Raw genomic sequence first — 16,047 nt, 5'->3', positions numbered from 1 at the left:
TGAAAAAAAGAACAATAAAGTCGAGATAGTTTAAAAAAAAGTGTGCACCACCAAGCCTCTCATTTTATTCTTAACTTGTAACATGTTGATTGTATTCTGTGGGCTGTATGCGTTAACGGAGTTGCCACTGTGTAACCGCCCTGAGGCCCCTCATCTGAGGAGGGGAGTTCAAGTGTCTTCAGACTGGTGTTCCTGTTTTTGGTCTTGCACACTGATAGGAATGGAGAGAGTGAGACCCAACCACTCTCAAACCCAATGGATTTCCTTTCAATATGTTCAGCCAGTGGTTTTCACCAGTTCAGTTGGGGTTTCCTTAGGTGTCAAGCGACTGGGTAAGTAACATTCTTTAGCACAGCAGTGTGATTGTGACTGGAATGTTACCTGAATGTCTGGGAACAGTAGTCAAGAGGTATTTCTGCTCTACACCGAAAGAACAGCTTTGCACTGAGTGCACTGTTTCTCCAGTTCTGATTCTAGATTTTTATAACATGAACTTAACTTCATTCCCATTTTTTTTTTTACTTAATTTAGAAAATTTATCAGTGCATGTATTTTTTCCCTGTAGGAAGAACTTATGATTTTAGTATTTGTCTACAATCAAGTTTTATATTGAAACCTTTGTAATCTTGACATCATTAAATCTCTATTTAAACCCGATTTTCGCCAGCATTGGTGGCACATTGCTTTAATCTCAGCACTCAGGAGGCAAAGGCTGGGAGATCTCTGTGAGTTCCATGCCAGCCTGGCCTACAGAGCGAGTGCCAGGATAGGCTCCAACGCTACACAGAGAAACCCTGTCTCAAAAAAAGAAAAAAAAAGAAAATATAGAATCAAAAAGAAAAGCAGATCACATACTTTAAACACATAATGGCACAGAACATACATTACCATCCCAAAACATAGGGAAAGGTAATAGTGAGGAAATAGTGGAGCAAGCAAGATGGAAAACCAGCTGGGCAAATTCCAAACTGTACATCTCCATGTGTGAAGTCAAAACACTCTTCAGAACTCCAAATCTTTTGAGGTTTATTGACTACAATGCACTTCTCTCTCTTGGGCTGGTTGCACTCCCCATGAACAGCTCTCCTTGAGAGGTGTCCCAGGAACTCTGGCAACTCTAAAGTATTTCTGTGTATCCCATGGATGCCTGACAAGTGAGAAAGACAGAACAGGGCATCAGAGCCTCTGGAAGTAGACTTGCAGATGGTTGTGAGCTGCTGTGTGGTTGTTGAGATAAGCACAGGTCCAATGAAGGCGCATCCAGAACTGTTAAGCACTGAACCATCTCTCCAGCCCTTTCTTGTTGTCTCAATTTTCAGGCATGTCATCTAATATATGTGTTGAAAGTTAGTTTTGGGATGAGAGTAAGGGTTGACTGTATCTCGCTATAATACAAACTTTACTCTGTTCCATAGCTAACTTCTCATTGTCTTTTATCCATTTACATATATCCTCTTTAGCAGTCAAGGTTATTAGACAGGCAAAAGTCAATGGTCATGTAAAAGATAACCAGTAAAATACTTTGGGTTCTTATTATTAATTAGTTATCTTATTTAATCATTTCATATTTAGTAGATTGAATCTGTCAGGAGCTCTCCAATGTTCACTCACTAACCACTGAAGCTGGGAAATATATGTTTCTATGATAGGTATTAAAGTAAATAACAGAAAAAAATAAAATTCCAAAATTTAAATTTTCATTGTATATTTGTTGAGTTATCTATAAGGGTACTTTCATACAAACATATATTATGTACTGAAGGAAAGGAGGGCACACAGAAAAGACAGGAAGTGGATGCTACATCCCAAGTTATTCACTTTGGCTGCCACAGCAAGATGGCCTAAGACCTAGCTGGAAAGGTCACCAGCACACTGCAACAGAAAGTCTGGTCTACTGTAATTTCCACAGGTCTCAGGCTGCTTTGCGGCCCCTAATATGGAATACTCGTGTATTTGTGTCAAGTTGTTCCCTGTCCCAGCAATGTCAGTGTCATTTGGATCTGGAAAAGGTTTAGGAATAAATTGAAAACTCATGAATTTTTCCTGTTTAATATTTCTGTCTAGATGAGCCAAAATCCTCAGAAATGGTGTCCATGAAGAATTACTCCAAAAGCAAGCCTGGAGTAAGTATTTGAAATTGAATTCTACCCATGTATCCACAACTAGTTTCTTGGTTTTATTAGAGGAAGGCTAGAGCTCTCCTACTATGTGATATCAAAATATTAATAAAGTATACTTCTACTTAGCATTAACACAGTCATTGTTGGCTTGTAACCTTCTGTGAAACAGTACAGATGACAATTAGGTTTTGATGTTGCATGTAATCCTAGCTTTTTGGCAGGCTGAGGCAAGAGGATTGTAAATTCAAACCCAGTGTGGGCTATATATATAAGCAGATCTTGTCTGCACCAACCAAGTAGTCTGGAGAAATGGGTTCCAGGTTAAGAGCACCGTCTGCTCTCCTAGAGGACCTGGGTTTTATTCCCAGTACCCAAGTGGTGGCAACAACCCTTTGTTACTCCGGGTATAAGGGATCTGACACACTATTCTATCAACAGTCAATATATATGGTATGCAGACATATATGGATGCAAGACACCTTTACATGTGAAATAAAAATATTTTAAAAAAGACAAAGAAACCTGATATCTCCCACTTAAATAAGAACAACTTTTACATGAACTTGAAACTTTCTATGCTAGCTGTACACTATTTCAGATTTTCTTCATTGAAATTTTATTTGAATCTTAAAATGTATTTTAGTTTTAAAATATATAGCATTCATTTTTGGTCATTTTAAAATATCAATATCTTAACCATTTTCCGTGTGTGTGTGTGTGTGTGTGTGTGTGTGTGTGTGTGTGTGTGTATCTGTGTGTTTGATACAAGTGTCCATCTTTTTTTTGTTTTTCACTTTGAGATAGGTTTTTCCAGTAGCTCTAGAACCAGTCCTGGAACTCACTATATTGACAGGCTTGTCTCAAAATGACAGAGATCCACCTACTGCCTCCAGAGAATTGGGATTAAAGGCTTGTGCCCCCACAGCCTGGTGTTTACCTGTTTTTTAAAGTGTCTGTTTTGATGTGTCTGAACTGTACTTGTGATTTAGGGAGAGCCAGGTAGACTATTATTACCTTGCTTGAAATTTTCTGCTGAGTAAGTAAAAATACTTAGAATAACAAATAAGCATCTCCTCCACTGGTGTGGAAATTGAGCCTGTTCCCAGGCTTTCTGGAATGTCATGGATTGCTTTCTTCTATGCCTGACACTCCCAGGAAAGGAGCTGATCATCAAGTGGCTTTACTGATTGCTGATTGTCACTCTCTTACAGAAGTCAACTGTGCCCATCTCTCCTCCTGCTACATTTGAAGCAGCTGGCCCTGGCTTCATCCCTCCACCGTTCCCCCAAGATAGAGTCCCCACAGGTCCTCCCTTTGCAGGGGATTCAAGAAGCCCCGTTAAGAGTAGGCCACCCCCATTCCCACCACCTCCTCCAGGAAACATCCATCCAGTTCCTCCAGGATATTTTACACCAAGGGACTTCAATGGCCCACCCTTCCCGCCTCCACCAAGGGACTTCCCTGGCCTACACCTCCCACCATACCCAGGTAGGCTTTTTAAAAGTCTATGTATGTGTCAACATTTATCTGTGCTTTTCTTATTACTGTGATAAAGACTGGCCAGAACTAACTTGAGAAGAAAGAGTTTATATGGCTCACAGGTTACAGCTCTGGTAAAAAGGAAGCCAAGGCTTAGGTACTTTTGATTTTAACTGAACTGTGTAGGTCAGAATTTACATAAATTTAGCAACAGCTTTTTTTGTGTGTGTGTTTGTTTTGTTTTGTTTTTATCTTCCCAAGGCAGAGTTTATCTATATTACTTTGTTCCCTGTCCTGGAACTCTTAATCAGTAGACCAGGCTAGCCTTGAACTCACACAGTTGCACCTGACTCTACTTCCCAAGTGGTTGGAATTAAGGTGTGTGCCACCAAAGCCCAGCTTCAAGCATTTTTAAGATTGTAATTATGTGTATTACATTTGTGGCCATCATTTAAAGCAATTTCTTTTATTTTTGTCCTACAATTACTGACTAAAGTTTTCTGAAATATGTCTCATAAATAATATTTCCCACATGATTATATTTAGTTACTTGTTGAATTTATTGAGATTCCTTCATACCTTGCCATTTTATAATAAAAGCACTTTATTTACTTTACAGCATACTTTATATATTGGAATCAAAGTTTCTACCCAGTAAATCATGTTTTCATGTTCTAGACGATAGTCAGTTTAGTTGCCCTAGGTGTCTGCTCTTTGCCCCCACCTCTACTCTTCTATTTGCATGAAACTCTGAGGGCTTGGAAGATATTGAGATCAACTTACTGCTTAGTGTCTGCTGTGTGATAGACCCTGGATCTAAGTGCTGGACAAAATATGTATATTATGTGAAAGAATATGAGTTTCTGATATTTTGATGAACATTAGAAGCAAAATACTAATGTGATGTCTTGAGATCTGATTGAGTTAACAGTAAAGTTTGCAGTTTCCCTACTCTATCCTTAGATTTAAGCAATCCCATGTTTAAGAACAAACCTGTGTTTGCTAAGATGTCCTTCATCTAAGCTGTGACTCCTCACTTGTGACTTCACTCCCAAGTTGTGAAGGTAGTGAAAATTGTTGAACTGAAGACGTTTTCTGGATTACTGCCTGCCGAGATGACAAATGCAACTGTAGAGCAGTATTTCTTTCTCTGTTTTTTTTTTTTTCTACTCACCTTGTAGCTCCTCCTCCCCATTTGTTTTTGACATGTTGATGTGGTTTTCTTTCTTGGGCTAATACTATGTTTGAAGGTGAAATGAATTTAACTGAATTCTGCTTTCACATATGGTAAGTTGACTTGTTTCAGCATTTCATGTGTAGATTTACATATGTACTGTAATTGTGTCACAACTGCTTGTTGAATGAGAATGCAAAGGAAGTCCACCGTCTCTCAAATGATTGACTAGTGCCTAACAGTAACAGGTGACAGGTTTTGTTTTTAGTTTTGGTGAAATGTCTAAGTCAACATAAGCAAAACAAAACTAGACTCATGTTTATCCTAATGAAGATATTCAAAAATTTATTTCTAGGCCAAACATATTCTGAAGCTGCTCTACAAAGGCAAGATAGATTTTATCCTAACTGTGGTAGACTCCCTTGACCAAAAAAACACACAAAGTATAATATGCCTCCTTTGCTTGAAGTCAGTAAGAAATACCGTGTGTGTGTGTGTGTGTGTGTGTGTGTGTGTGTGTGTGTGTGTGTGTGTGAGCATGCGCAGCTGGGTGTGTATATATGTAAGCATATGTGCCTCTGAGATTAAATAGTTGAGATAGTCTAGAAGACAGGGAATTGAACCAGAGGCTAATTTAATTACTGTCCCAGATTGCTCTTAATTCCAAATCACCTTCCTAAATTTCCCGTGTTTGTATTTCTCATTGACTTTTTCCAAAAGATTATATTTGTTTTTGTTATGTGTATGGCACTTATTCTTGTGTATCCCATGAATGTCTGATACCTGAGAAAGACAGAACAGGGCATCAGAACCCTTGAAAGTAGACTTGCAGATGGTTGTGAGCTGCTTTGTGGTTGTGGAGAATTAAGCACAGGATCTGTGGAAGAGCAGTCAGTACTCATAAGCACTGAACCATCTCTCCAGCCCTTTCTTTCATGTTTCAGGAATGTCATCTAATATATGTGGTCAAGGTTAGTTTTGGGGCCAGAGTAAGGGTTGACTGTATCTCACTATAATACAAACTTTGCTGTTTTCCATAGATAACTTCTCATTGTCTTTAATCCATTTACATATATCCTGTTTAGCAGTCAAGGATATTAAGCAGGCAATTGTCAATGGCCATTTAAAAGAATACCAGTAAAATACTCTTGGTTCCTGTTATCAATTAGTATCTTATTTAATCATTTCATATTTAGTAGATTGAATCTTGTCAGGAGCTCTTCAACTATCACTCACTAGCCAGAAAAACCTGGAAAATACATGCATCTACTGTAGGTATTAAAGTAAATAACATAGAGAAAGTATAAAATTCTGAAATTTAAATTTTCATTGTGTATTTGTAAGGTATCTATAAGGGTACATTCATACAAGCATACATTATGTACTGAGGGAAAGGAGGGCACATAGAAAAGACAGGAAGTGGATGCTACATCTCTACTTGTTCAATTCTGCTGCCACAGCAAGATGGCCTAGGACCTAGCTGGAAAAGTCACTAGCACACTGCAACAGAATGTCTGTTCTACTGAAATTTCCACAGGTCTCAGGCTGCTTTAGGAACCCTAATATGGAATATAGTGTATTCGTGTCAAGTTGTTCCATGTCCCAGAAAGGCCAGTAGGACATGTTAGTGTCATTTGAATCTGGAAACAGTCTGGGAATAAAGTGAGAACTCATGATTTTTTCCGGTTTAATATTTCTGTCTAGATGAGCCAGAATCCTCAGAAATGACTTCCACAAAGACTGACTCCAAAAGTGACACTGGAGTAAGTATTGGAAATTGAATTCTACGCATGTATCCACAACTAATTACTTGGTTTTATTAGAAGGCTAGAGCTCTCCTACTATGTGATATCAACCTATTTATTAAGTATACTTCTACTGAGCATTAACACTTTCTTTGTTGGCTGGTAGCCTTCTGTGAAATAGTACAGATGAAAAGCAGGTTTTGATGATGCAAGTAATACTGGCATTTTGTCAGGCTGAGGCAGGATTGTGAATTCAAAGGTAGTGTCGGCTATATAAGCAGATCTTATCTCAACCAACCAAATAGGCTAGAGAAATGGCTTCCAGGTTCAGAGCACTGGCTGCTCTCCTAGAGGACCTCGGTTTGATTCCCAGTATTAGTGGAGGCTCACAAACCCTTCTTGACTTAGGGTTCAAGGGATTAGAATTTCTATTCTGTCCTTAGAGAACACTGAATGTGTATGTTATGCAGACATACATGCAGGCAAACACCAATACATGTGAAATAAAAAAATAATAAAAAAAACAAGAGAAAGATCCTGGCGTTGGTGCTGCACACCTTTAACCCCAGCATTCGGGAGGCAGAGGCAGGCAGATCTCTATGAATTCGAGGCCAGCCTGGTCTCCAGAGCGAGTGCCAGGATAGGCTCCAAAGATATGCAGAGAAACCCTGTCTCAAAAATTCCCCCCCCCCAATAAAAACAAAAACAAAACAAAAAACAAAACAAGAGAAAGAAACCTGATACCTCACACTTAAAAAAAAAAAAAACTTTCACATGGACTTGAAACCTTCTATGCTAGCTGTACACTATTTCAGATTTTTTTCATTGACTCTTAAAATGTATTTTAGTTTTAAAGTATAGCATTGACTTTGGTCATTTTGAAAATACCAATATCTTAACCATTTTCCTTTTGTGTGTGTGGGTATATTGTGTTTGATACAAGTGTCCACCTCTTTGTTTGTTTGTTTTTCATTTTGGGATAGGTTTCCCAGGAGCTCTGTAGCCAGCCTGGAACTCACTATATTGACAGGCAGGCCTCAAACTGACAAAGTTCCACCTACTGCCTCCAGAGTACTGGGATTAAAGGCTTGTGCTCCCACTTCCTGGTATTTATATTTTTTAAATGTCTGTTTTGATGACCCTGACCAGTACTTATGTTTTAGGTAGAGACAGGTAAACTGTTAATACCATGCTTATAGTTTGCTGCTACATTCGTAAAAATACGTAGGATTGCAAATAAGCATCTCCTACACTGGTCTGGAGACTGAGCCTGTCCCCAGGCTTTGTGGAATGTCATGCTTTCTTCTATGCCTGACACACCCAGGAAAGCAGCTGGGCATCAAGTAGCTTTACTGACTGCTGATTATCACTCTGTTACAGAACTCAACTATGCCCAACCCTCTTCCTGCCGAATTTGAGGCAGCTGGCCCTGGATTCATCTCTTCACCAGTTCCCCAGGATAGAGGCCCCAGAAGCCTTCCCTTTGCAGGGCATCCAAGAAGTCCCATTATGAGAAGGCCACCCCCATTCCCAGCACCTCCTCCAGGAAACATGCATGCAGATCCGCCAGGTTATTTAACACCAAGGCACTTCAATGGCCCATATTTACTGCCTGCATGTCCTCCAGATCGTTTTCATCCAAGGGACTTTCCTGGCCCACCTTTCCTGCCATACCCAGGTAGGCTATTTTAAAAGTCCATGTAAGTGTCAACATTTATATGTGCTTTTCCTATTATTATAATAAACACTGACCAGAACCAACTAGAGGAGGAATGATTGGAAGAGCTTCCAGTACTCCTAAGCACTAAACTATCTCTCCAGACCTTTCTTGATGTCTCATATTTCAGGCATGTCATCTAATATATGTGGTGAAGGACAGTTTTGGGTTGACTGTATCTTGCTATAATACAAATTTTACTCTGTTCCATAGCTAACTTCTCATGTTCTTTAATCCATTTACATATATCCTGTTTAACAGTCAAGGATATTAGGCTGCCAATCGTCAATGGCCATGTAAACAAATACCAGTAAAGTAATTTGGGTTCCTGTTCTTAATTAGTTATCTCATTTAATCATTTCATATTTAGTATTTTGAATCTGTCAGGAACTCTTCAACATTCACTCACTAACCACTGAAGCTGGGAAATATGTGTTATCTACTGTAGGTATTAAAGCCAGTAACATAGAGAAAGAATAAAATTGTGAAATTTAAATTTTCATTGTATATTTGTTATCTATAAGGGTACTTTCCTACAAGCACATATTATGTACTAAGGGAAAGGAGGGCACACAGAAAAGATAGGAAGTGCATGCTGCATTCTGAGTTTTTCAACTGGGCTGCCCCAGCAAGATGGACTAGGAGGCAGCTGGAAAGGTCACCAACACATTTCAACAGAATGTCTGTTCTACTGAAATTTTCACAGGTCTCATGCCGCCTTGGGGACCTAATATGTAATACTAGTGTATTCGTGTCAAGCGTTCCCTGTCACAGCTAGGCGAGTGTACATGTCAGTGTCATTTGGATCTGGAAACAGTCTGGGAATAAAGAGAGAACTCATTAATTTTTCCCGGTTTAATTTTTCTGTCTAGTTGAGCCAGAATCCTTAGAAATGACAACCATGAAGAATGACAGAAAAAGTGACCCTGAAGTAAGTATTAGAAATTGAATTCTACCCATGTATCCACAACTAGTTACTTGGTTTTATTAGAAGAAGCCTAGAGTTCATCTACTATGTGATATCAAGTGATTAATACTGTACACTTCTATTGAGCATTAACACTGTCATTGTTGGCTTGTGACCTTCTGTGAAATAGTACAGATCACATGCAGGTTTTGATGGTGCATGTAATCCTAGCATTTTTTGCAGGCTGAGATAGAAGGATTGTAAATTCAAACTCAGTGTGGGCTATATAAGCAGATCTTGTCTCCACCAACCAAATAGGCTGGAAAATGACTTCCAGTTTAAGAGCACTGGCTGCTCTCCCAGACGCCCTGTGTTTGATACCCAGCACTGGAGTTGTAGCTCACAACATTTCTTACCTCCTGGTTAAGGTATCTGAAGCTCTATTGTATCCTTCAAGTACACTGGATGTGTATAGTATGCAGATATACATGCAGGCAAAACACCTATATATGTCAAATAAAAAACAAATAAGAAAAACTTAAATAAGAACAACTTTTAGATGAACTGTTTCAGATTTTCTTCCTTGAAATCTTATTTGAATATTAAAATGTATTTTAGGCTTAAAATATAACATTTATTTTGGTCATTTTGAAAATATCAATGTCTTAACCACTTTCATTTTGTGTGTGTTGGTGTATGTGTGTGTTTGATACAAGTGTTTATCCTTTTCTTTTTTCCTTTTGGGCATAGGTTTCCCATGAGCTCTGTAGCCAGCCCTGAAACTCACTGTATTGACAGGCTGGCCTCAAATTGACAGAGATCCAGCTTCCTCTGACTCCCAAATTCTCTATTAAAGGCATGTGCCCCCAGATCCTGGTTTATATCTATTTTTTAAAATGTCTGTTTTGATGTGCCTGAACTGTAATTGTGATTTAGGGAGAGCCGGGTAGACTATTACTACCATGCTTAAAGTTTCTGCTGAGTTAGTAAAAATACTTAGGATAGCAAATAAGCTGCTCCTATACTGCTGTGGAAAATGAGCCTGTTCCCAGGCCTTGTGTAATGTCATGGACTGCTTTTTTCTATGCCTGACACTCCCAGGAAAGGAGCTGGTCATCAAGTAGTTTTACTGACTGCTGATTGTCACTCTCTTACAGAAGTCAACTGTGCCCAACACTCCTCCTCCTGAATTTGAGGCAGCTGGCAATGGCTTCATCTCTCCACCGTTTCCCCAGGATAGAGGCCCCAGAGGCCCTCTCTTTGCAGGGGATTCAAGAAGCCCTGTTATGAGTAGGCCACCCCCATTTCCTCCACCACCTCCAGGAAACATGCATGCAGGGCCTCCAGGTTATTTTACATCAAGGGATTTCGCTGGCCCACCCTTCCCACCTGCAGGTCCTCCAGATTATTTTTCTCAGAGGGACTTCGCTGGGCCACCCTTCCTGCCATACCCAGGTAGGCTTTTTTAAAAAGCCCATATATGTGTCAACATATATCTGTGCTTTTCTTATTGCTGTGATAAACACAGACCAGAACCAACCTGAGGCGGAAAGAGTATATGGCTCACAGTTTACAGTCCAGCATAAAGGAAGCCAATGCTTAGTTATTTTTGAATTTTAACTGTAATGTGTAGGTCAGAAATTAAGCAAATTTACAAACATGTTTTTGTTTTTGTTTTGTTTTGTTTTGTTTAATCTTCCCAAGGCAGGGTTTCTCTATAAATTTGTTGCCTGTCCTGGAACTCTTACTCTGTAGACCAGGCTGGTCTTAAACTCGAAGAGATCTACCTGACTCTGATTCCGAAGTGCTGGGATTGAAGGCATGTGCCACCAATGCTCAGCTACCAGTATTTTTAAGATTGAAATTATGTGTATTTCATTTCATAGATTGTATTGTGCCTATTATTTAAAGTAATTGCTTCTATTTTTGTCATAAAGATTACTGACTAAAGTGTCTTAAAGTATTTCTCATAAACAGTAGTTCCCACATGATCATATTTAAAATGTAAGATCATATTTATGTATTTGTTGAACTTATTGTTATTCCTCCAAACCCTTACATTTTAAAATAAAAGAAATTTGTTGTTTTCACTGCATAGTTTACCCCTTGGAATCACAAGTTTCTGCACAGTGAATCATGCTGTCAGTTATCTTAGGTGTCTGCTCTCTGCCCTTACCTCTACTCTTCTATTACCATGAATCTCTGAGAGCATGGAAGATATTGAGATCAACTTACTGCTTAGTATTGCTGGAAGATACACCCTGCATCTAATGAAGGGTCTACATGTTTTTTTCAGTACTGGGAAAAATATGTGCATTTTGTGAAAGAGTAAACTCTGAGTTTCAGAAATTTTGATGAACATTAGAAGCAAAATACTAATGTGGTTTCTTGAGATCTGATTAAGGATGAGTTAAGCTTGCAGTTTCCCTACTCCATCCTTTGGTTTAAGCAATCCCATGTTTAAGTATAAACCTGTGTATGTGAAGATGTCCTTCATCTGAGCTGTGACTCCTCATCCCTTAAGTCAGATCCTTCCTTCAGTTTAGACTAACACCCCAAAATTCTGAAGGTAGGGAAAATTGTCAAACTGAAGACAGTTCTGGATTACTGCCAGCTGAGATGACCAATGTAACTGATGAGCAGAATTTCTTTCTCTGTTTTTCCTTCTTGCTTTGCATCTTCGTCTCAGCAATTTGTTTTTGGCATGTTGATGTTGTTCTCTTGGGGTACTATTATGAATTTGAAGGTGAACTGAATTTAACTGAATTCTTTCACATATTTTTAGTTATATTGTTTCAGCATTTCATGTGTAGAATTACATATGTGCTGTAACTGTGTTGAAGTATGCTTCTTGAATACAAAGGAAAGGAAATGTACCCTCTCTCAAATGGTTGACTAGTGCCAACAATAACAGGTGACAGCTTTTGTTTTTAATTCTGGGTGCACAGGAAATGTCTAAGTCAGTATAAGCACAAGTAGACTAGACTTATTTTTATCCTTATGAAGATATTCTAAAAATTTGTTCTAGGCCAACCATATTCTGATGCTGCTCTAAAAAGGCAATCTAGACATCATTCTAAGTCTGGTAGACTCCGTGGACGAGAACAACCCAGAAAGTATATGCCTCCTTTGCTTGAAGTGGGTAAGAGATGCTCTCTCTCTCTGTCTGTCTGTCTCTGTCTGTCTCTCTGTCTCTCTCTGTCTGTCTCTCTGTCTGTCTCTCTGTCTCTCTCTGTGTGTGTGTGTGTGTGTGTGTGCGCGCGCGCATGTGCGCGCGCGCGAGTGCGTGTGTAAGCATGTGTCCAGTCCCTAGAGGACTGGGAATTGAAACAATGGCTAATAAAATTACTATCCCCAATTGCTCTTAGGGCCAAATCTCCTTTTATATTTCCTGTGTTTGCATTTCTCATTGAATTTTTCACAACAATTTTGTATGATTTTATGCTATGTGTATGGTATTTATTTCTGTGGGTCTCATGCATGCCTGATACCTGAGAAAGACAGAACAGGGCATCAGAACCTGTGGAAGTAGAGTTACAGTTGGTTGTGATGCTGTGTGGTTGTGGAGAATTAAGCACAGGTCCTGTGGAAGAGCAGCCAGTACTCCTAAGCACTGAACCATCTCTCCAGACCTTTCTTGTTGTCTCATATTTCAGGCATGTCATCCAATATATGTGGTGAAGGTTAGTTTTGGGACCAGAGTAAGGGTTGACTGTATCTTGCTATAATACCAACTTTGCTGTTTTCCATAGATAACTTCTCATTGTCTTTAATCCATTTACATATATTCTGTTTAACAGTCAAGGATATTAGGCTGCCAATCGTCAATGGCCATGTAAACAAATACCAGTAAAATAATTTGTGTTCTTGTTCTTAATTAGTTACCATATTTAATCATCATATTTAGTAGATTGAATCTGTCAGGAACTCTTCAACATTCACTCACTAACCACTGAAGCTGGGAAATATGTGTTATCTACTGTAGGAATTAAAGCAAGTAACATAAAGAAAGAATAAATTTCTGAAATTTATATTTTCATTGTATATTTGTTATAAGGGTACTTTCATACAAGCACATATTATGCACTGAGGGAAAGGAGGGCACACAGAAAAGATAGGAAGTGCATGCTGCATTCTGAGTTTTTCAACTGGGCTGCCCCAGCAAGATGGACTAGGAGGCAGCTGGAAAGGTCACCAACACATTTCAACAGAATGTCTGTTCTACTGAAATTTTCACAGGTCTCATGCCGCCTTGGGGACCTAATATATAATACTAGTGTATTCGTGTCAAGTGTTCCCTGTCACAGCTAGATGAGTGTACATGTCAGTGTCATTTGGATCTGGAAACAGTCTGGGAATAAAGAGAGAATTCATTAATTTTTCCCGGTTCAATTTTTCTGTCTAGATGAGCCAGAATCCTCAGAAATGACAACCATGAAGAATAACAGAAAAAGTGACCCTGAAGTAAGTATTAGAAATTGAATTCTACCCATGTATCCACAACTAGTTACTTGGTTTTATTAGAAGAAGTCTAGAACTCTTCTAATGTGTGATATCAAGTAATTAATACTGTACACTTCTATTGAGCATTAACACTGTCATTGTTAACTTTCGATGGTGCATGTGATCCTAGCATTTTTGGCAGGCTGAGGCAGAAGGTATGTAAATTCAAACTCAGTGTGGGCTATATAAGCAGATCTTGTCTCCACCAACCAAATAGGCTGGAAAATGACTTCCAGTTTAAGAGCACTGGCTGCTCTCTCAGACGCCCTGGGTTTGATTTCCAGCACTGGAGTTGTAGCTCACAACCCTTCTCACCTCCTGCTTAAGGTATCTGAAGCACTATTGTATCCTTCAAGTACACTGGATGTATATAGTATGCACATATACATGCAGGCAAGGCACCCACACCTGTCAAATAAAAAACAAAAAAATTAAATAATACTTTTAGATAAACTTTATAGCTTCTACACTAGCTATACACTGTTTCAGATTTTCTTCCTTGAAATCTTATTTGAATATTAAAATGTATTTTAGGCTTAAAATAAAGCATTTATTTTAGTCAATTTGAAAATATCAATGTCTTAACCACTTTCATTTTGTGTGTGTTGGTGTATGTGTGTGTTTGATACAAGTGTTTATCTTTTTTTTTTTTTCCTTTTTGGGATAGATTTCCCATGAGTTCTGTAGCCAGCCCTGAAACTCACTGTATTGACAGGCTGGCCTCAAACTGACAGAGATCCACCTTTCTTTGACTCCCAAATTGTCGATTAAAGGCATGTGCCCCCAGACCATGGTATATATCTATTTTTTAAAATGTCTGTTTTGATGTGCCTGAACTGTAATTGTGATTTAGGGAGAGCCAGGTAGACTATTACTACCATGCTTAAAGTTTTCTGCTGAGTTAGTGAAAATACTTAGGATAGCAAATAAGCTGCTCCTATACTGCTGTGGAAACTGAGCCTGTTCCCAGGCCTTGTGTAATGTCATGGACTGCTTTCTTCTATGCCTGACACTCCCAGGAAAGGTGCTGGTCATCAAGTAGTTTTACTGACTGCTGATTGTCACTCTCTTACAGAAGTCAACTGTGCCCAACACTCCTCCTCCTGAATTTGAGGCAGCTGGCAATGGCTTCATCTCTCCACCGTTTCCCCAGGATAGAGGCCCCAGAGGCCCTCTCTTTGCAGGGGATGAAAGAAGCCCTGTTATGAGTAGGCCACCCCCATTTCCTCCACCTCCTCCAGGAAACATGCATGCAGGGCCTCCAGGTTATTTTACATCAAGGGATTTCGCTGGCCCACCCTTCCCACCTGCAGGTCCTCCAGATTATTTTTCTCAGAGGGACTTCGCTGGGCCACCTTTCCTGCCATACCCAGGTAGGCTGTTTTTTAAACCCCATGTATTTGTCAACATATATCTGTGCTTTTCTTATTGCTGTGATAAACACTGGCCAGAACCAACCTGAGGAGGAAAGGGTTTATATGGGTTACAGGTTACAGTCTAGCATAAAGAAAGCCAATGCTTTGTCCCCATCATGTTGTGATATATATTGGCATCTCCCATGTGATGGAGTTACTTCTGACTTAGCATTTCAACCAGGGAAAATGGGTGACGTATTCATTCCCATGATGCTTCCTGCTGACTTTGGGACGAAATTAGGGATGTAAGAAGGCTGAAATGCTAGTCAAAAGCAAAAATGGGAATTTAGGCAATGGGGATTCCATCAGGAGCTTCTGGTTGGCAGGCTCTGTTGCAGAGATAGGGGTGTCATATCAGCTAGACTGGTTCACATTGACAGCACATCCAGGGCTGGCAGTCTACTTAAGAACAGCCTGTAGTCAGCAACTGATATACTCAGATATGTCTGCCAGAAGCAGAAACTTGTTTAAGACATGTTTAAATTAGGAACAGAAGTTAAAACTTATTTACTGAAGCCCACAGTTCAGAAAAAGCAGATATCTGTTCAAACAGCAGGAACATATTATAGTGGGAAATACCAATATGGAGTCAGGTAGAAATATAAGGGTATTTAATAGGGAAAAGCCTTACTTACAGAGCAACCTAGCCTGCCGGCGTGGCAGCAGTCTGTACCGCAAGTACAAAAGTGAAACCGAAAGAGAAAACGCAGTCCTCCAAAAGTCTCACTCTACGTCACCCTGACCACGCCCTCACAAGCATGGTCAGGCACACCTGTAGCCAGCTCCTAAGTAGGCATGGCTACAGCTTCCTCTACAATTCCCCTTTTAGTCTTTAAAAGAGGATTAAAACTTAACAGAGTAAAGTATCCAAAATTAACAATCATAAATGTAAAATATAAGAAGATACAACAATCTGCTTATGTCACATCCTAACTATCTATTTTAACTAAACCCTAAAGTCATCTGAAAGAGGTGTCCAAGCCTGAA

At 39.4% G+C, this 16,047-nt stretch overlaps 1 protein-coding gene across 1 annotated transcript in view; it reads left to right on the top strand.

The window, feature by feature from the left end:
- The window catches only part of LOC100768287 (basic proline-rich protein-like), a 53,883-nt gene that overhangs the window by 22,750 nt on the left and 15,086 nt on the right, over nucleotides 1-16,047 (top strand). The window contains exons 11-19 of the mRNA XM_027419630.2: nucleotides 2,065-2,123; nucleotides 3,332-3,608; nucleotides 6,478-6,536; nucleotides 7,899-8,196; nucleotides 9,108-9,166; nucleotides 10,300-10,597; nucleotides 12,171-12,284; nucleotides 13,548-13,606; nucleotides 14,721-15,018. Coding sequence (XP_027275431.2) covers nucleotides 2,065-2,123; nucleotides 3,332-3,608; nucleotides 6,478-6,536; nucleotides 7,899-8,196; nucleotides 9,108-9,166; nucleotides 10,300-10,597; nucleotides 12,171-12,284; nucleotides 13,548-13,606; nucleotides 14,721-15,018 — 1,521 coding nt within the window. The remainder of the gene's footprint in view (nucleotides 1-2,064; nucleotides 2,124-3,331; nucleotides 3,609-6,477; nucleotides 6,537-7,898; nucleotides 8,197-9,107; nucleotides 9,167-10,299; nucleotides 10,598-12,170; nucleotides 12,285-13,547; nucleotides 13,607-14,720; nucleotides 15,019-16,047) is intronic.

The sequence above is a fragment of the Cricetulus griseus genome, chromosome 5 (assembly GCF_003668045.3).
Source record: "Cricetulus griseus strain 17A/GY chromosome 5, alternate assembly CriGri-PICRH-1.0, whole genome shotgun sequence".
NCBI lineage: Eukaryota > Metazoa > Chordata > Mammalia > Rodentia > Cricetidae > Cricetulus > Cricetulus griseus.
Note: the sequence above shows the minus strand (reverse complement) of the source record. Positions and strands in the feature narration are given on the sequence as shown.